At 36.0% G+C, this 21514-nt stretch overlaps 1 protein-coding gene across 4 annotated transcripts in view; it reads left to right on the forward strand.

Annotated features, from left to right (window-relative positions):
- The first annotated feature begins 238 nt into the window (after positions 1–238).
- MNAT1 (MNAT1 component of CDK activating kinase) overlaps positions 239–21514 on the forward strand; it is a 219807-nt gene continuing 198531 nt past the window's right edge. For all 4 annotated transcript variants that reach the window (XM_082617441.1, XM_082617439.1, XM_082617440.1 and 1 more), the window contains exon 1: positions 239–450. In XM_082617441.1, coding sequence (XP_082473567.1) covers positions 362–450 — 89 coding nt within the window. In that variant the 5' untranslated portion in view covers positions 239–361. The remainder of the gene's footprint in view (positions 451–21514) is intronic.

A 21514-nucleotide genomic window follows, 5' to 3' on the forward strand; every position in this document is an offset into this window, starting at 1 on the left:
AGATGGAATCTCTGTTCCTAACTGTTACACAGTTCCTTGAAAAATACAGCTAGGTGCATAGAGATGAGGCTTTATGTACAATTTGCCTTTTTAAGAGCCCTCCCCTAAATCTAAGGCTTTGCGCTGGCCTGCGGAAGCTGACACCGAGCCCTAGCTGCAGGACCGGAAAACTTGCTGCCGGAACCTTTGTGCGGAAATGCCTCGCCCCCCGGCCGGTGCTTATTTGCAAAGGACCGTCCCAGCCAAGTGCCAGTTGGTAGGAATTTGCTTGGCCTCGGGTCTGAGGGGGCTTGGAGGTGGCTGTTGGCTGTGGCTGCGACTGAAGCAGGCGTCCAGGAGAGTCCACAGGAAAGAAGGCGCCATGGACGACCAGGGCTGTCCCCGGTGTAAGACCACCAAATACCGGAACCCTTCGTTGAAGCTGATGGTGAATGTGTGCGGACACACTCTGTGAGTTGGGGGAGAGTGGGATTTATGGGGGGAAGACGCACAGGGTGGGAGCTCTCGAAAGAGCCGGGAGATGCTTGACCTCGGCTCAGGGGAGAAAAGGGCGTCGTTAGTTTCGACTCTGGGGAGGAAAATGGGAAGAGGGAACGTTGTTTCTGTAAACAGACTAGCCGCTAGCCCTGAGCCTCTCTGGCCTGGTTTGGACTGCAGGTTCCCTGATGTGGTAACCAGCAGTTTGTCAGGTTTCACCCTTCTTAGGTGATGAAAACCTCGACTGTATTTCCAGGCTGTGTTGTCAACAGGGTTCCAGACATCTCGCTGGTTAAAAGCATGGGGATCGGAGTGTTTAAGTTCACGCAAAATGTTTTTATTAAGGAGAGCGAAAGTGCTATGAAAATAAAATTACTGTGTTTATATACTGCTGCTATTTATTGCGTTAGTTAATTTGAAACCCCGACGGTATGCCCACTGTCCTGATGGAGTTTGGTTAGATTCTCATCTCTAAAAGAGAAAATTTAGATTTTAGGCAGTTCATTTTGGAGATAACAGTAACGGCTGGCATTTATTGAGTGCACATTACATGCTAGGCACTGTTCTAAGTTCTTTACCATGAGTTATCTTATTTCATTCTCACAACAGTCCCATGAAGTAGGTACTAGTATCATTCCCATTTTACAGGGAAGGAAACAGAGACTGCTCCACGTCTCTTATTTAGTGGGTCCTGCTAGAATTGGAACACAGGATGTCTGACTCTAGAACGCCAATTTTGGGGGGATAGGGGAAGAAGGGAGGTTGAATATTTTGAAGAGTAAGTGCAGGAACTGGTCAGAGTGTTTCTTGCCATGTTTTTATGGTCAAATGTGGTTCAGTAGAGGTGGTTTCTATAAAGCACTTTGGGATGTAAGGTGAACGTATATTCCTGTAGTTTCTTTGACGTTTCTTAGAGATAAAAAATGATGGGTAATCTACAATGTGGTAGACAAGACCTTTGGGTAAGCATAAATTGCATGGTTAATTGTAGTTATAATGATTGTAATGGGATTTAGTAACTTACTGGATTGGTCCCTTTTTCTAATTAATCTTTATTTTCCTTTGCTTCATCCAGCAAAGGAAATACGGTAGAGCTGTGATTGAATGGGTTAAGATTTAGAAATAAGGTGAAAATAATCAAGTAGATTGAAAAAGGGAAACGAGACAAACAATGTGTAAAGACTATTAGGTTTTTAGAGAGATTTTGCTCAGTTTCTCTTCATTTTCCTGTATCAGATTTGTTACAGTTGGTGCTAAGGAAAGGGAATTTGCTTTTTTGGAAGGAAATTTCTACCTAGTAGTAATTAGCCAATCAGGGAAGATTATGTGATTTTAGTAAAATAAATTGCGTTTTTATTAGACAATTATAAAATATTTATTTTTAATTAGAAATTGCTTTTGTCATATCCATAGTCTTTTCTGTTTTTTCATAGGAGTTAAGAATTGTCTAAGTCATTCTCGTGTTGCATTGATTTTGGTTTATTTGCTAACCTGTTAGATAAAACCACATTTTACAGCCCTTTTTTGACTTGAAATATGAGCAAACTGAATAAAAGATTATATGGTATTGGCTAAGAGAACAAACTTCTGATTTTGAATTCTTTGTACTCTTATAGGCTCTGTGGCTTTGGGCAAATTCCTACCTCCTCTTGCCTCATTTTTCTTACCTGTACAATAGAGATAATAGCACCATATATATTACAGTGTTTGAGGATTAAACAATATATGTAAACATCATATTTGGAGGTGCTTAACAGAGTTTCTTTCACATAGTATTTGTTCAGTATACATTGGCTATCATATTATTATTTGTGCATGGTATGGATGCTAAGCAGAAATAAAATTTAAACAGGATCTGTTTGGCCTGCTATGAAAGACTTGCACAACAATGGTTATCTTTAAATAAATTTAAGAGACTATAAAATGTGAAAATATAGTTTTAATTATAATGACCCTTTTGTGATGATTTTCTTAATATGAACTCGTTATCATGTTCTCTCATGGAAATGGGATTATATATATCCTTACTTTTTTCATAATGTATATCTTGCGTATCTTTTCTAAATTGGTATGTACATGTCTTCCTCTTTAACAGTTGGTTGATAGTCCACTGTTCAGTTATACTATAACTGATTTAACCAAAAGCTTTTTGATGAATCTTTAGATTTCCAGTTTTTCACTGGAGCTTCTCTGTCTGTCTCTCTCTGAGCACTTATGCAAGTATATTGTAAGATAAACAGACAAACCGGGGTAAGGGGGGTAAATGTAAATGCCTAGTAGTAGAATTGTATATGACTTTTAAATTTTGATGAACATTGCTCAGTTGTTATCAAAAAAGATTGTATTGATTGTGCTCCCAACAACTATTTATGGTAATTTTTGTTGCCAAACATGTTTGCTGATATTGGGCATTATTATTTTTTTAATCTTGCTCTTCTGATAGGTAATGAAACATTATGGATTTTGATGTGAAATACTTTTGATTTGATAGTATGTTGAATTTGTACAGAATGTATTTCATGGCATTGAACTTGGGCATTTTTATAATACAGTTGTTAGTCTGAAAGGAGCAGGTATTATTATTTAGCATTGCTATTTGCATTAGTTATCTATTGCTGTGTTATGAATTACCCCAAAACTTAGTACCTTAAAACAATAAATATTTATTATCTTACATAGTTTCTGAGGGTCAGGAGTATGAGAGTGGTTCAGCTGAGTGATTCTGGCTCAGTGTCTTTCATGAGGTTCACTCAAGCTGTTGTCTGGGACTGGAGTATCTGTTTCCAAGGTCACTCATGTGGCTCTTGGTAGCTTCAGTTCCTCCCTGTGGACCCTCCATAGGACTGCTCATGACATGGCTTTTCCCAGAATTAGTGATGAGAGAGAACCAGAAGCTGCAGAGCCTCTCATCATCTAATCAGAAAAGTCACGTTATCATTGCTTCTGCTGTATTTTATTTGTTAGCACTGAACAATCCTGTTACAAGGTGGGAGGGTAATTATACCCAAGAGTGTGAATACCATGAGACAAGGATTACAGGGCCACATGATTTTACTCACTTTATTTTGTGTGTCCTCAAGTAGCAAAGGCATTTTAGGAAGCAAGTGATAAAGTGAGTAGGAATAGTGCTTCACAAAAGATAAGAAGTGTGGGATTATGGAAAGATTATTTAGGAATACTATTTATGAGAGAAAATACAGGAGCAGAAAGGAGAAAAGAGGTGAGACATTATGAAAATACTTTTCTCCCTTAACTGCTAGCAGTTGAGGAAGTGTGTTCCCTTATGTATCAAATCTATCCAGCAAACACCCAAATGAATTGATTGCATGTACATACAAAGAAGATTGGATTCTATTTTTGCTTTTTTTTTTTCAATTCAATGATGAACTTTGTCTTAATTACAGAAAAGGATAATTTTTTTTCTTTGTTTATCAGGGCCACCTATTTTAAGACATGGGCCTTTCATAGTATTCTTTCATAGAATTCTGAAGGCATATTGAATTAGATGGAGCCAATTAAATCTAATTCTCATTTAACTGAAGTCTTGTTTTTTTTTTAAGGAAGCTGGGAAAACTTTATTTTTTCTTTGGAATACAGAAACTTTATTTTTTCTTTTTCTATTACCCAACATAGTTGGATAATATTTTTCAGATTGACACAAATTTAAAACTAAAGTCTTTAATAATTTAAGTTTTATCCCAACCATCCTTGGCAACACTTGTCTCTGGAAACTTTACCTATATTTGATTTTATTAAATCTCCTTTTTTCATTTTAAACACACATAAGACACAAAGTAGAATAAACAAAACACATCCTAGTATATGTAAAAATCAATATTTTGCCATACTTAAGGTTTGTCTTTCTCTCTTTTTTATCTTCTTTTCTCTGTCCCTCTCTCTCTCATTTACTGATGTTTCTGAGTAGTTTGTTCTAAAGAGTTACCAGTCTGAATTTTGCTGATTGCATCTCTGTGGTATTAATATGTTCCTTTGTATTTTCTATAAATTATGAGTAATTTTAGAAGTTTATCAGATTAAAGTTCAATTTATTTATTGTTGGAAAGAATAATTCATAAGTGGTATTAATTCATTTGTTTAATATGCTGGGCTTATACAATACCTTTTTGTGAGCTAGGAAACAATGGACAGAAAAATTAGAAAAAGGCACTCATTCTGGGTAGAAGAATTAGAAAAAGGGAACTTTACAGATATATTGTTGTTAATTTCTAATTTAATATTGTTGAAGTAAGAGAACGCACTTCGCTCAATTTCAGTCTTTTAAAATTTTCTGAAAACTTATTTATGGTCCAGCATATGGTCTTTGGTGAGCAATCAATGTAAATTTGAAAAAAATGTGTATTCTGTAGCTGTTGGGTATAGTGTATGTCAATTAGGTCAACTTGGTTGATAGTATTACTCAGATCTTCTGCATCCATACTAATTTATCTTATCTACTCATTTTGTCAATTACTCCAACTGGATTGTGGATTTGTCAGTTTCTCCTTTTAGTTCTGTCATGCTTCATGTATTTTGAAACTCTCTTATTAGGTACATAGATATTCAGAATTGCTATGCCTTCTTGATGAATTTATCCTTTTGTCATTATGAAATGTTCCTTTTGGTCTTTTGCAATATGTCCTGAAGTTTTTGTCTGATATTACGTCAGTTCTCTTAATGCTTCCTGTTTGATAGTATACCTTTCTCTGTCCTTTTGCTTTCAACCAATGTGTGTCTTATATCTTGTAGACAGTACATAGTTGGTTTTGCTCTTTTATATGGTCCAACATTGCTGCTTTCTAATTGGTGTGTTAGTCCCTTTATATTTAATGTAATTTTTGCTATCGTTGGGTTTAAGTCTATTTGTTTTCCATTTGTCCTTTTCTTGCCTTATTTTAGATTAATTGGATAATTTAAAGTATTGGCCTATTAGCTCTTTATTGTTATTTTATTTTTAAAATTTTCTTTTAGTGATTTCTCTAAGTATAACAATGTGCATTTTTTTTTTTTTTTTTTTTTTTTTTTTTGCGGTACACGGGCCTCTCACTGTTGTGGCCTCTCCCGTTGCAGAGCACAGGCTCTGGACGCGCAGGCTCAGCAGCCATGGCTCACGGGCCCAGCCGCTCTGCAGCATGTGGGATCTTCCCGGACCGGGGCATGAACCCGTGTCCCCTGCATCGGCAGGCGGGCTCTCAACCACTGTGCCACCAGGGAAGCCCAACAATGTGCATCTTTATCAAAGTCTATTAAGAGTCAATATCTGACACTTCTCATTTTTCACTTCCTCACAAATTCCTTACTTTTCAATACCTCAAAAGTGTGAATAATATATACCACTTACTTACCCCTCTCATCCTGTACGCTGATGACGTCTTATCTTTCACTTCTATATATGATTTAATATTGTTATTTTTGCTTTAAACAGCCAGTTGTCTTTAAGGAGATGTAGAGAATAAAAAATAGTCTTTTTAATAAACAACTTTATTGAGATAGAATTCACATACCATAAAATTCACTCATTTTGAGTGTAGAATCAGTGGCTTTTGGTATATTCTCAGAGACATGCGTCTATCACCACAATTAATTCTAGAATGTTTTTGTTACTCCACAAAGAAACCCCTTACTACTTAGCCCTGTCCTCCAGTCCTACTGTCTCCCAGCCCTAGATAACCAGTAATTGACTTTCTGTTCATATAGATTGCCTATTCTGGACATTTCATATAAATGGAATCATATAATATATGGTCATCTGTGATTGGCTTTTACTTAGTACAAGTTTCATCCATGTTGTAGCATTTATCAGAGCTTCTTTCTTTTTGTTATTGGATACTATCCCATTGTATGGGTATACCAGTTTTTATTTGTCTGTTCATTAGTTGATGGACATTTGGGTTGTTTCCACTTTTTGGCTATAATGAATAATACTGCCATGAACATTCATGTACAAGTTTTGTGTGACAAATGATTTTGTTTCAGGTGTGTACTTAGGAGTATAGCTCTTGGATCATATGATAACTCTATATTTATCCATTTGAGGAATTGTAAGACTATTCCAAAGTGACTGCAGAATTTTACATTCCCACCAGCAGTGGATAAGGGTTCCAGTTTCTCTACATCTTTTGCCAACACTTGTTATTATTTTTCTTTTTGATTATAGCCATCCTAGTGTGCTGTAGTCTTTTTTAAAAGTTATTATTATTTTTCAATTTTTGGCTGTGTTGGGTCTTCGTTGTGATACATGGGCTTCTCATTGTGGTGGCTTCTCTTGCTGCAGAGCACAGGCTCTAGGCGCATGGGCTTCAGTAGTTGTGGCTCGTGGGCTTAGTAGTTGCGTCTCTCGGGCTCTAGAGCGCAGGCTCAGTAGTTGTGGTGCACGGGCTTAGTTGCTCTGCGGCATGTGGGATCTTCCTGGACCAGGGATTGAACCCATGTCCCCTGCATTGGTAGGTGGGTTCTTAACCATTGTGCCACCAGGGAAGCCCCATGTAGTCTTTTGTATTCACCTACTTATTTACCATCTTTAGTATCTTTCTTCCTTCTTTTGGATCTGATTTTATAGTTGCATTGATTTTTTTTTCTGCCTGAAGAGCATTCTTTAGTATTTCTTGTAGTACAGTTCTGTTGGTTAAGAATGCTCCCAGATTTTGTTTATGTGAGTGCTTTTATTTCACCATACTGTTTGAAGGATATTTCTGCTGAATATGAAATTATGAGTTGTCGTTTTACCACTTGAAATATATCATTCCATTGTTTTCTTTTTTTTTTTTTGGCCACACCGCACAGCTTGTGGGATCTCAGTTCTGACCAGGGATTGAACCTGGGCCATGGCAGTGAAAGCCCAGAATCCTAACCACTAGGCCACCAAGGAACTCCCCATTCCATTGTTTTCTGATCTCCATTGTTTGTGATGAGAAGTTAGCTGTTACTTATATCCTTGGACCCCTTTATCATAAAAATCTTTTGGGCTGCTTTCAAGATTTTATCTTTGGTTTCTAGCAGTTTGACTATAAGTCTAGGTGTGCTTTTCTTTGCATTCATCCCAGTTGAGGTTTGCTGAGCTTGGAACTGTTAAGTCAATGTTTTTCATCCTATTTGGAAAATTTCAGTGATTCTTTCTGCACTATTTTCACTCTCTTCTTACTTTGGAACTCCAAGTACATGAGTGTTAGACTCTTTGGTATTGTTCTATAAGTTGCTGGGGTATTATTCATTTTTCTTTGATCTTTTTTTTCTGTCTGTTCTTCAGATTAGATATTTTTTACTGGTCTGTATTCAAGTTCACTGACTCCCATCTGCCATGTCCAATATTCTGTTAAGCCCATGTGGTAGATTTTTCATTTTTTATTGTACTTTTGTTCTAGGGTTTTCATCTTGTTCTTTTCTATAGTTTTCATTTCTCTTACTAGATTTCCTATCTGCACACTAATTAAGATCATATTTTCCTTTACTTCTTTGAATGTAATTCTTTGGACATATTTTGTGTTAAATCTTTAAAAACATTTAAAATAGCTGATTTTAAAGTTTCAGTCTGTTAGATCTAACATCTTGGCTGTCTCAGGGTTGGTTTCACTTATTTTTTAAATTTTTATTTATTTATTCAGCTGTGCTGGGTCTTAGTTGCAGCATGCGGGATCTTCGTTGAGGCACGCGGGATCTTTAGTTGTGGCATGCAGAATCTTTAGTTGCGGCATGCAGGCTCTTAGTTGCAGCATGTGGCATCTAGTTCCCCAACCAGGGATCAAACCTAGGCCCCCTGCATTGGGAGTGAAGAGTCTCAACCACTAGACCACCAGGGAAGTCCCAGGGTTGGTTTCTATTGACTACTCTTTTTTTTTTTTCCCTATGGGTCACATTTTTCTTTCTTTCATTTTTTTACATTTAGTACTTTTTTCAATTGTATACTGGATCGTGTAGATGGTACTAGAAATTGCAAATTTTATCTTTCTGTGTAGAGTGGTGTTTTTTAAAATTCTTGTAGATACTTCAGTTACTGGCTGATTACCTTGAACTTTGTAGGCTTGGTTTTAATCTTTGCTAGGATGGATCTGAGGAGAGCCCATTGTGTTTCCTTACTTTACTGCAACTCAACCTCCAAACTTTCAATTCCTTGCAAAACTTGTTGGGGCTTGATTTAGGCTTTGTTAGGGTGAGTCTAGACTAAGTCTTATTATATGATGTGGTCCTCACTCTTGAGGCCTTTTTGGTATCTCAGTTGGATGTTTGAGGTGTTAATAAGGTGTTAATGTGGTTTCTCTACTTTGGCTGGGTGGGAACTCCAAAGTATACCCTGCACTCCTTAACTATACTCTCTTCCTCTCTCAGCCATTATCTTTTAAGCCCTGATTGGTTTTGCCCTGCATATGTGCAGTCTCTTCCGTGGCCAAGGACTTATGGGGGTTCTTACAGACTTCTGGACCCTCTGCCTTGCAGATTTCAACCATATCAACTGCACTGAAGTCTGATCTCTGCCTATACAGCTTAGCAGAACCACTGTGCCCTTCTTAAATTCTTACTTGCCAGGCCATGGTCATGGAAATTTTTCCCAGGTAGAAAGAAGAGGCAATTGTAGGGGTCACCTTGTTAGTTTACCATTTCTAAGGGATTATAGTCTCTGTGTTGCCCATTATCTAATACCTGTAAATGATTGTCTCATGCATTTTGTTTGTTTTATGGTAGCTCATGGTAAGAATACTAGTCTGACATCAGTTACTCCATCATGTTTGTTAGGAAAAGCTGGCCTTACTATTGTTGAGGCATTTACTTCCTGTAGCCTCAGTTCTGTGTGTACATGTTTATTTTCTTTACCTCAAAATTGGTAATTGCTATGCCCCTTAAACATTTCTTTCCTTTTGTAGTTTCTGATTTTTTTTTCTACTACCTCAGCTTCTTCCCTAAAACTCTCCTAAATATTCTTTTCTTCTCCCTCTCCCTCTCCCTCTCCCCTTCCCTTTCCTTCTTTGTCTTCTTTAATGGGGTGTTTTGAAGTTGATTAGAATATAATGCTGTGGAACAGTTCTGGAGAATTAATATCTCATATCTTGTGGATTGTAGTTACAATGAATATCTCAAGACCATTCTCCTGAAGGAGGTGGTTTTTGCTTTCACTACATGTATAAGAGTTCATGTCCCATGTATTTTATTTTATTTTATTTTTATTTATTTATTTATTTATTTATTTGCGGTACGCGGGCCTCTACTGTTGTGGTCTCTCCCATTGTGGAACACAGGCTCCGGACGTGCAGGCTCAGCGGCCATGGCTCACGGGCCCAGCTGCTCCGCGGCATGTGGGATCCTCCCGGACCGGGGCACGAACCCGTATCCCCTGCATCGGCAGGCGGACTCTCAACCACTGCGCCACCAGGGAAGCCCCCATGTATTTTAATAATACAAATCCATTGGGTAATAGACAGAACACTGACTCATGAGTTAGAAAATCTATGTTCTAGTTCTACCACAGACTGGCAAGTTTTAGGCCAGCTGTTTAACTTTGATTTGTTAATTTGTTTAGAACAGATAATATTTAGCCCCCTTCAGTCTCTTAAAATTTGGGTAATTTAGTTAACAGTTAATTAGAAAATCATTGTAGTCATTAGCTTTAGTCTTTTTTTTGACCTTATACCATTAGTAAAACTGCTTCTTAAAATATTAAAAATTTTAGTTATTTTTATTAGTAGTGATTTTCCTTTTCCAATATGGGAGAGAGTACTGGTCATTTTACTTACAGAATATGGATATATCACTATGGATTGGTTATTTTATGGCTATAATATGTATTTTTTTGGTTTGACTAAAAATGACTGTTAGTGCATTTGAGTTTTGAAGATGCAGTGTTTGCATTTCAGTTCCTTCTCTTATTGAGTGTAACTTACTGTCTTAGTTCTTTAAAACCGTGGTTACTAAATATTTAGTAATTAATATTATCTGTAATGTTTCTCTTTGTATGTGAAAATATAGCCCTAACCCCATATGGCTCTTCTCTAATTCTTTTCTTTTATACTGGGAATCTTTTTTTAAGATTCATTTTATCTGCTGACTAGTTTACTACATATATGTATATATGTATATATATACACACACATGTGTATACACATACATTTTCTGTCTTGGAGGAAACCTTTTGTGAGGTTTTGCCTGCAGGTGAACTTTCGTTTCATGGATGGACACCCTTTTTCTTTTTTTTGGCTGCGTCGGCTCTTTGTTGTGGCATGCAGGATCTTCATTGCGGCAAGCAGGATCTTTTTGTTGCAGCACGTGGGCTTCTCTTTAGTTGTGGCACGCGGGTTTTCTCTCTCTAGTTTTGGTGCATGGGCTCTGTAGTTGTGGCGCACAGGGCTCCAGGGCGTGTGGACTCTGTAGTCGTGATGTGCGGGCCTAGTTGCCCCGCGGCATGTGGGATCTTAGATCCCTGACCAGGGATCGAACCTGTGTCCCGTGCATTGGAAGGCAGATTCTTTACCATGGGACCAGCAGACACCCTTTAGGAGCTCTTTCCCTTGTATCTATATCCAACTCTCCTTTGAAGTTATATTGTCAAATTTGTATTATAAGATTCAAGCAGGTAATAAATATGAAGCTGTTTATTAGATGTTCAAACTTAATTGTTAAAACACAAATTATTTTATTCTGCAAGAACTTGAAACATTGGCACATTAGTTTCTGTAGGGATAAAAGTATAAACAGAGACAGAATTAATATATTTCCTCATTGCCTTTTTTTCTGCTGTGGGCATAAAATATTATGTCTAACATATGTGTAATGATAGTTTGCCTGAGTTTGAATCCTAGGTTTTCCACTTATTCTTAGTTGTGTGATTTAGGGAAAACTATTTTCTTTAAGCCTTTGTTTTCTCATCTGTATAGTAGGTTTACCAGTAGCATGTACCTCACAGCATTGCTGTGAGGATTAGATGAGGCACAGTTCAAGTAAGTTTAAGAATTTAGGTAAATTTAAGAGTATTTACTTTGTAGTCAACTGTAAAGAGTTGCTTTCAGTATTCTAAATGCAGAAAAATAACAATTTTTAGGTTAAGTTTCAGGAATGTTTTTGGCAATTTACTGCTTGTTTACTTAGCAATTAGTCCCTGAGATAGTAAATAGAATGAGAATAATTGAATGAAAATTTAACCTGGATATCTTAATGGTTTTCTTCACGTTTCAAATGTATTAAGCTTATTTTCAAAGATTAAAAAGTAAGACTCAACTGTAGTTTATTAGTTGTTGGTTTATTAATAAATATAAGTTTGCATTCTTTCTCATATACTCAATACATTTTCCAGGCCACTGATTCCTAAACTTGCCTCGTCCTAAGAAACACCTTGCGTGCCTATTTAAAATACAAATTTCTGGGCCTTACCAGGTGGAGGGAACTTGTATTTTATACTGGCTATCTAAGAGAGTCTTACGCTCAAGCAGTTTTGGAGAACACTGTGCTGAGTATACAACAGTGAGTGTGAGAGACATGGTTACTGCCCCCATTAATTTTATAGTATTTTAGGTCTTCTTTTGAGTCATTAAATGGAAATTAGTTTTTCTTGGTTCTTTATAAGGAGGAAAAGGGAAGTTTAGAGTTATAAAAATATTCTTTGTAATTAAGATGTGAAAGTGGATTTTACGCTATTTGTTAAACTATTAAAAAATTTTTTTTATTGGAGTATAGTTGCTTTACAGTGTTGTATTAGTTTCTACTGTACAGCAAAGTGAATTAGCTATATGTATACATATATCCCCTCTTTTTTGGATTTCCTTCCCATTTAGGTCTTCATAGAGCACTGAGTAGAGTTCCCTGTGCTATATAGTAGGTTCTCATTAGTTATCTATTTTGTACATAGTATCAATAGTGTATATATGTCAATCCCAATCTCCCAATTCATCCCACCTGCCCCCCTTCCCCCTTGGTATCCATATGTTTGTTCTCTACGTCTGTGCCTCTATTTCTGCCTTGTAAATAAGATCATCTATACCAGTTTTTTCAGATTCCCCATATATGCATTAATGTACAATATTTGTTTTTCTGATTTACTTCACTCTATATGACATTCTCTAGGTCCATCCACATCTCTACAAATGACCCAATTTCATTCCTTTTTATGGCTGAGTAATATTCCATTGCATATATGTACCATATCTTCTTTATCCATTCCTCTTTTGATGGACATTTAGGTTGTTTCCATGTCCTGGCTATTGTAAATAGTGCTGCAATGAACATTGGGGTGCATGTGTCTTTGAATTATGGTTTTCTCTGGATATATCTGCCCAGTAGTGGGATTGCTGGGTCATGTGGTAGTTTTCACAGAACTACAACAAAAAATTTTACAATTTGTATGGAAACACCCCAAATAGACATAGCAATCTTGAGAAAGATAAATGGAGCCGGAGGGACCAGGCTCCCTGACTTCAGACTATACTACAAAGCTATGGTAATCAAGACAGTATGGTACTGGCACAGAAACAGAAATACAGATCAATGGAACAGGATAGAAAGCTCAGAGATAAACCCACGGACCTATGGTCACCTAATCTATGACAAAGGAGGCCACAATATACAATGGAGCAAAGACAGCCTCTTCAATAAGTGGTGCTGGGAAAACTGGACAGCTATATGTAAAAGAATGAAATTAGAACACTCCCTAACACCATGCACAAAAATAAACTCAAAATAGATTAAAGACCTAAATGTAAGACTGGACACTATAAAATTCTTAGAGGAAAACATAGGAAGAACACTCTTTGACATAAATCACAGCACAATCTTTTTTGACCCGCATCCTAGAGTAATGGAAATAAAAACAAAAATAAACAAATGGGACTTAATGAAACTTAAAAGCTTTTGCACAGCAAAGGAAACCATAAACAAGACTAAAAGACAACCCTCAGAATGGGAGAAGATATTTGCAAATGAAGCAACTGACAAAGGATTAATCTCCAAAATATACAAATTGCTCATGCAGCTCAGTATCAAAAAAACAAACAACCCAATCCAAAAATGGGCAGAAGACCTAAATAGACATTTCTCCAAAGAGGACATACAGATGGCCAACAAACATATGAAAAGATGCTCAACATCACTAATAATTAGAGAAATGCAAATAAAAACTACAACGAGATATCACTTCACACCAGTCAGAATGGCCATTATCACAAAATCTACAAACAATAAATGCTGCAGAGAGTGTGGAGAAAAGGGAACCCTCTTGCATTGTTGATAGGAATGTAAATTGATACAGCCACTATGGATAACAGTATGCAGTTTCCTTAAAAAACTAATAATAGAACTACCATGTTAAACTATTAAAAAAAATGCTACTGAAGTAACAGAAACCTGAAATCCTGAACCCTTATTGTAATCATTCTGCTGATGTAGGAAAAGGGCCTTTGGGGAGGCAAACAATTTTGGTGGGTATATCCTAAACTTGGGAATTTTTGCAATATTAGCATCAAGGGATCAAAATTGTTTAGGTGGCTCCACATGCATAAATGTTTTTGTGGAACAGTCACTGAAGAGGAAATATCTAAATATTAGCTCCTTTAAGAAAGTGAAATGTGATGTCTGTTTTAGCTTGCAGGCTGGGGATGGAAGCCTTTACAAAAGTACATGCTACAAAGTGCTATTTGTTTCGTCAAAAGGATTGATAGGAAGTTGGCAGACTCGATTAATGTAAATTTGGAAGGAGCTTTGCAGTCATCTTTTTAGTTCTATTCTCCACCTGTCCTCCCTTTTTTAACAGATGGGGAAGCTAAAGCCTAAGAAAGGTTATATGGTTGCATTGCTCACCTGGCCAGCTCCATTTTCTTTTTTCTGTGTAAATTCCAGTTATGAATTGTTCAATTAAATTTTGATCACATTTGCCAAGTACAGTTCTTATTAATGTATTGCAACCAGATTGTAACTCAAACCCATTTTATGTGAAAAATGAAAATACTACAGTATTATCAAAAATCAATTTGATATGTTTGGAACAATTTTCTCTTTGTATTTTAGTTTCCAGGATGCTAGCTTGAGATTAAAAAATACTTTAAACAGTCAATAATGATTTTTCTGCCAGTTTTTTATTTTACTTTATCTTTTTCTTTGATAATATATAAACAATGTCATTGTATTTGGTTTTTGAGATATAATATGCAAATTAGGAAACCTAAATGTATTATTTATGCCAGGAAATGATTTGGAGGATAACTTTTTTTTTATCAGAAGCAAATTTTATTTCCTTTTTTTCTATTATCATTTAGGTTTTTTTGGAGAACAGTGCATCTCACAATATTTCTGAAAAATCCATAATTTAGACTTTGTTTTGTGCTATATGCAAGTGTCTAGAAAGACTGTATCAACCACCTTATAAGGATAATTTATTTTATAGTATTTTTACTTTACATATTTCACTTTTGACATTGTATATAAAAAATATATATTATACACATGTATAAATAAATATATTTATTCCATACAAAAAGGCAAGAAAATGTAAAATTTAATGGACTTCATTAGAAATGTTTTGGAGTATTAGGTTTCTTCTCATTTACTAAGTTAGAATATGTAAAAGCCAGATTTCTGAGATGAAGAAAAATGATTGTAAACCTCACTCGGTTTTTTTTTAGAACACAAATATGATAGTGGCTGTATCATTGAAAATTAATGAGGGCTCCATCAATATGGTGCAGTGCCTCTGCATCACTGATTTATATATATTTAATGAGCCTGCTATTCTAATTTCAGGTAACTGAAGCAAACTGCTTCTAGCAGTAACTGATTTACTTACAAACAATTCATTCCTTTAAAATATAAAAGTCTTGAAATCTACCAATGTTAAGTATAATTTCTTCATAAATAATTCTACAATGTTTATTTTCTGGCTATAACTAACCTATCTTCTGTTTCAGATAATGTTACCAAAACACATTCTTTTATTTGATCCTGTTTCTTGCTACTTATCTGTGGAGTTGGAGTAGAAAATATGGGGGGGGAAACCTTTAAAAAGTAATAGGACAGGGACTTCCCTGGTGGTGCGGTGGTTAAGAATCCGGCTGCCAATGTGGGGGACATGGGTTCCATCCCTGGCCTAGGAAGATCCCGCATTTCGCAGAGCAACTAAGCCCCTGTGCCACAGCTACTGAGCCTGCGCTCTAGAGCCTGTGAGCCACAACTACTGAAGCCCCTGCGCTTAGAGCCCGTGCTCCACAACAAGAGAAGCCACTGCAATGAGAAACCCGTGCACCGCAACGAAGAGTACCCCCTTCTCGCCACAACTGGAGAAAGCCCGCGCGCAGCAGCGAAGACCCAGTGCAGCCAAAAATTTAAAAAAAAAAGAAAAAGTAATAGGACAGGAATAAAGACAGACGCAGAAAACAGACTTGAGGACACGGGGCGGGGGAGAGGAAGCTGGGACGAAGTGAAAGAGTAGCGTTGACATATATACACTACCAAATGTAAAATAGATAGCTAGTGAGAAGCAGCTGCATAGCACAGGGAGATCAGCTCCGTGCTTTGTGACCATCTAGGGGGGTGGGATAGGGAGGGTGGGAGGGAGGGAGACGCAAGAGGGAGGAGATATGGGGATATATGTATACATATAGCTGATTCACTTTGTTATACAGCAGAAACTAGCACAGCATTGTAAAGCAATTATACTCCAATAAAGATGTAAAAAAAAAAGTAATAAGGTTGTAGAAGCATGAGATGGCAGATGTTATTTTTGAGATCTGTTAGAGCGTATATGAGAACCATTTTAGGGTGTATTTCTATATTCTTTGGCATTAGGATTATAACTTTTAATATTTACATTTTTACTTTTATTTTAAAATACTTTTATTTTAAGGTATCTATTTTGTTAGTTTTATTGAAAAGATAATATTAAAAACAGTTTCGACAAAAATTTGTACATAATAATTTTATAGAGCGTTTATTTTAATTTTTACCTTCTGGTTGTGTGTGTCCACATACACAAATGAGCAGTTCTATAGAAATCACTTTATAATGTGCAGTTTTTATGGAACAGTAATTTGCTGAGCTACATTTTATTTTCTAAAAATGCTAATATTGCCAAATGAATATGCAATTGACACCTTAACATTTAATAAAATACAGTGTTAGTAGATAGGAATTTCTTATTCATATTTGCTCTATGCTCAGTGAATTGATAGCAAAGAGAGTGAGTTTCTTTAGAGAGCTGAGATTGATAAGCAGACTTTTAAAGATAAAAATTCTTACTCTTAGGTAGTTTAAATATATTTCTAAGGTAAAAAATGTGATATGTTGTAATCGGTGTTTCTTTCTGTATTATTCAGATCATGGATGTCTTATTTCTCATAAATGTATCTGGCAGATTTTGTTAATATTTAATTCCTTTTGGAGGTTAATTGCAAAAAGCAATCTATGTAATGTGCTACAACTAAATGCAAAAACATACAATTTATAGAAGGAATGGTGTCAATAATAATAAATTTCCATGGCTAGTTTAAGCTCAGTGCTTGTAATTCCCCCTTGGGAAATATATTTTTGTCTCCTCTTTATGAATTTTGGGTTTATATTTTTAGGATTAGAATAGAAACTAACATTTATATATTATAACATTTATATATTTATATATCATATGTGGAAGATAGAATGTAAGAAATTAGAGATGAAAACATATAGCCAGAGTGGATTGATTAATAAAATACCTCACAGAGGACAATTATATACATAAGTGAATATGAAGGGTTTATTTCCTACCAAAAGATAGAACCAGAAATTAAACCTGTGCTTTTTGATTATATTCTCTTTATTAACACTGTGTTCCCAATTGCTGTATTCATTTATGGGTTTTTGGTTTCTAGATTATGCTTACCGAGAGACTTTTGGAGCAGTGGTTGAAAGTATCAACTTTGGAATCAAAGAAACTTGAGTTAAATCCTCATGCTACCACTTAATAGTTGTGTGACCTTCAGCAAAACCTTTTTTGACTCCCACATTCCTAACTCTCTAAAATGGTGATAAAAATAATACTACCTGCTTTACAAGTTTGTTGTGAAGATTCAATACAGTTTGTACGAAGTGCTTGGCATGTTATGCTTAGCATATAGCAGCTAATATTTATTGGACACTTACTATTACTACTATTAGGAGTGGCGGTGTCAATCTTTATTATGTAGTGTTTCTTTGTGGAAAACTATAAAATATTTGCAATAACAGAATTTTAAGTGTGATAAGGGTACTTGTTAACTATTAGGTGTAATCACAGCTAGCAACTTCTATGCATATGCATTTCTTACTTTAAAAATTAAACACAAATGGATTTGCTGTATGAATTTATCTGCAACTTCATTCACTCATCAGTATACCTTGGATAGTTTCTTATGTTTGAGCATATAGATGTACGTCATTCCTTTTTTTTTTAACATCTTTATTGGAGTATAATTGCTTTACAATGGTGTGTTAGTTTCTGCTTTATAACAAAGTGAATCAGCTATACATATACATAATGTCATTCCTTTTTATGATTGCAGAATATTCCTTGTTTTGAAGTATATTAATTTATTTAACATGTCATATATTACTGGAAGTTTTGGTTGTTTCCAGATGTTTAAAATTATAATTTTTCAGTACATATCCTTATCTTTGTGAGTATATTTGTAGGATAAACTTCTAACAGCAGAGTGTGCATTTAAAATTTTGGTGGATATTACCAATTTTTTTTCTTTTGGTTTTGCTTTTTTCAACTTTATCAAGACAGAATTGACATTCACTAAACTGCACATGAATTGTATAATTTAATCAGTTTGGGCATGTTTATGCACCCATGAAGCCATCACTACAATTAGGATAAGAAATATTTCTATCACTCCCCAAATTTTCTTATACCATTTGTAATCCATTTTTTTCTCTACTCCCACCCTAAGGCAACAAATGATTTGCTTTTTCTTATCATAGAGTAGTTTGCTTTTGCTATAATTTTACCCAGAATCATATAGTCTGTATTCTTTTTTTTTTTGCCTCACTTCTTTCACTCAATTATTTTGAGATTCATCCATGATGTTGTGTATATCAATGATTCATTCCTTTTCTTATGTAAATTATATAATTATATATACAAATTAGTATAGATATACTAATTTGTTTTTCCATTCACCACTTAATGGACACTTGGCTTGTTTCCAGTTGTTAGTATTACAAAAGAGCTTCTATGAACTTTCATGTAAAGTCTTTGTGTAAACATGTTTTTGTTTCTCTTGGATAAATACCTAGGAGTGGCATGGCTGGGTTGTATGGTAGGTATATATTTAACTTAAGTTTTATAGGTTTAGATTTTACATTTGGATCTGTGATCCATTTTGAGTTACTTTTTGTGTATGGTGTGAGGTAAGAGTGGTTTTTCCCCCCCTAGAAGGCTATGTAGTTATCTGGCACCATTTGTTGAAATGCTTTTATTTTTTCATTGGGTTGCCTTAGCATTTTTGTTAAAAATCAATTGACTAAATAAATATGTGTCTATTTCTGAACCCTCTATTTTCTTCCATTGATTTATTTGTATCTTTGCTGTTACATCCAAACTGTTTTAATTACTATAGATTTGTGGTCCTCCACCTTTTTTTTTTTAATTGCTTTTGTTATTCTAGGTCCTTTGCACTTCTGTATAACTCTCAGAATCATTGTCAACTTTTGTAAAAATGCCTGCTGGAATATTGATTGGGATTGCTTTAAATTTGGGGAGAATTGCCATCTTGACCATATTGAGTATTCCAATCAATGAACATGATATATCTTTTTATTATTTAAATCTTTAATTATGCTCAGCAGTGTTTTGTAGTTTTCAGTGTAGAGGTCTTGGACAACTTTTGTTATATTTATTTCTAGCTAATTTATGTTTTTTGGTTCTACTATATATATGTTTTAAAATTGTTTTCACTTTCCAGTTGTTTGCTACTAGTATGTAAGAATACAATTGATTTTTGTATATTAACTTCATATCCTTCAATCTTGCTAAATTCAGTTATTCTAGTAGTAGGTTTGTAGATTCCCTGGGATTTTCTATGTAAACAATCTTATCTTTATTTTTAAAAAAATTTTTTGATTAATTTATATTTGGTCACACAGCTTGTGGGATCTTAGTTCCTTGACCAGGGATTGAACCTGCACCCTGGGCAGTGAAAGAGCAGGGCCCTAACCACTGGACCACCAGGGATTCCCAATCATATCATTTTTTTTTTTTTTTAATGCGGTACGCAGGCCTCTCACTGTTGTGGCCTCTGCCGTTGCGGAGCACAGGCTCCGGATGTGCAGGCTCAGTGGCCATGGCTCACGGGCCCAGCCGCTCCGTGGCATGTGGGATCTTCCCGGACTGGGGCACGTACCCGTGTCCCCTGCATTGGCAGGCGGACTCTCAACCACTGTGCCACCAGGGAAGCCCCATATCATTTTTAAATAGGGCTGTTTTAATTCTTTAGTTCCAATCTTTATTTATTTATTCACTTATTTAACCTTAATGCAATGCTGGAACCTTTACAGTAATGTGGAATAGAAGTGGGGAAAATGGGGATTCTTGCCTTGTTTTTGGTCTTGGGAGGATGAAATTCAGTCTTTCATCATTAAATATGATGCCTTCTGCCAGTTTGAGGAAGTTCCTTACTATTCCTGGTTTGCTGAGAGTTTTTTCCTTTCCTTTTTACATCATAAATTGGTTTTGAATACTGTCAACACTTTTCCTTAATCTATTGATATAACCATATGGTTTTTCTCCTTTATTCTGGTAATATGGTGAATTACATTGATTGAGGTTTGAATGTTAAATCAACATGTGTTACTGGCCTTAATCCTAACATGTCATGATTTATTATTATTTTCGTATAGTGTTGGATTTGGTTTGCCAGCAATCTGTTAAGGATCTTTGCTTAGATGTCCTGTAATTTTTTTTTAAATGACTGTGTTAGGTTTTAGTATTAGAATTACTCTAACCTCACAAAACCACTTGTGCTGTATATTAGCTACCTATTTCTTTGTAATAAATGATTTCAAAATTTAGTAACTAAAAAGCACAAACATTATCTCATGGTTTCTGTGAGAAGGGAATTCATTAGTGGCTTAACTGGGAGGTTCTGGCTCAAGGTCTCTCACAGGGCTGCAATCAAGGTATACGCTGGTGTTGCAGTCATCTCCAAACTCTACAGGGGAAGGATCAGCTTCCAAACTTACTTACGTGAGCTATAGTTATCTGAAGGCTTGACTGGGGCTGGAGTATCTACTTCTAAGCTCACTCCTGTGACTTTTGTGAGGAGTCCTCAGTTCTTTACTGTTTGTTGGCCTCAGTTATTTGCTACATGGACCTTTCCTAAGAGTTTCTTTCTTTCTTTTTTTTTAAACATGTATTTATTTATTTGGCTGTGCCTGGCCTTAGCTGTGGTTCATGGGATCTTCATTGCCTGCAGGATCTTCGTTATGGCATGTGGGATCTTTTTTTAGTTGCGGCATGTGGGATCTTTAGTTGCGGCATGCAGGATCCAGTTCCCTGACCGCAGATCAAACCCAGGCCCCCTGCATTGGGGGCGTGGAGTCTTTGCCCCTGGACAGGGAAGGACCCTTCTAAGAGTTACTTTAGTGTTATCACAACACATAACTTTTTTTCCCTAGAGTGAATAATTCAAGAGAGAGAGGCAGATGCCACAATGTCTTATGAACTAGCTTTGGACATCTGGCACTTCCATTTCTACCACATTTTATTTGTTAGAGTCTTAAATGCAGGCTACATTCAGTGGGAGGGGTAATTAAGCTTCACTTTTTTTTTTTTTTTTGCGATAGGTGGGCCTCTCACTGTTTTGGCCTCTCCCGTTGCGGAGCACAGGCTCCCGACACACAGGCTCAGCAGCCATGGCTCATGGGCCCAGACTCTCAACCACTGCGCCACCAGGGAAGCCCAAGCTTCACCTTTTGATGAGAGAAATGTCAAAGAATTTGTGGACATATATAAAACCACATCACCCATATATCTGTATGTTTATCACTGTTATAGGCCAGATCCAAGAGTGTTCCCAGTGATCCTTGCCTCTTGGTATTCATGCCCTTGTGTAATTTCATC

The sequence above is a fragment of the Mesoplodon mirus genome (assembly GCF_964341445.2).
Source record: "Mesoplodon mirus genome assembly, chromosome: 4".
Taxonomy (NCBI): Eukaryota; Metazoa; Chordata; class Mammalia; order Artiodactyla; family Ziphiidae; genus Mesoplodon; species Mesoplodon mirus.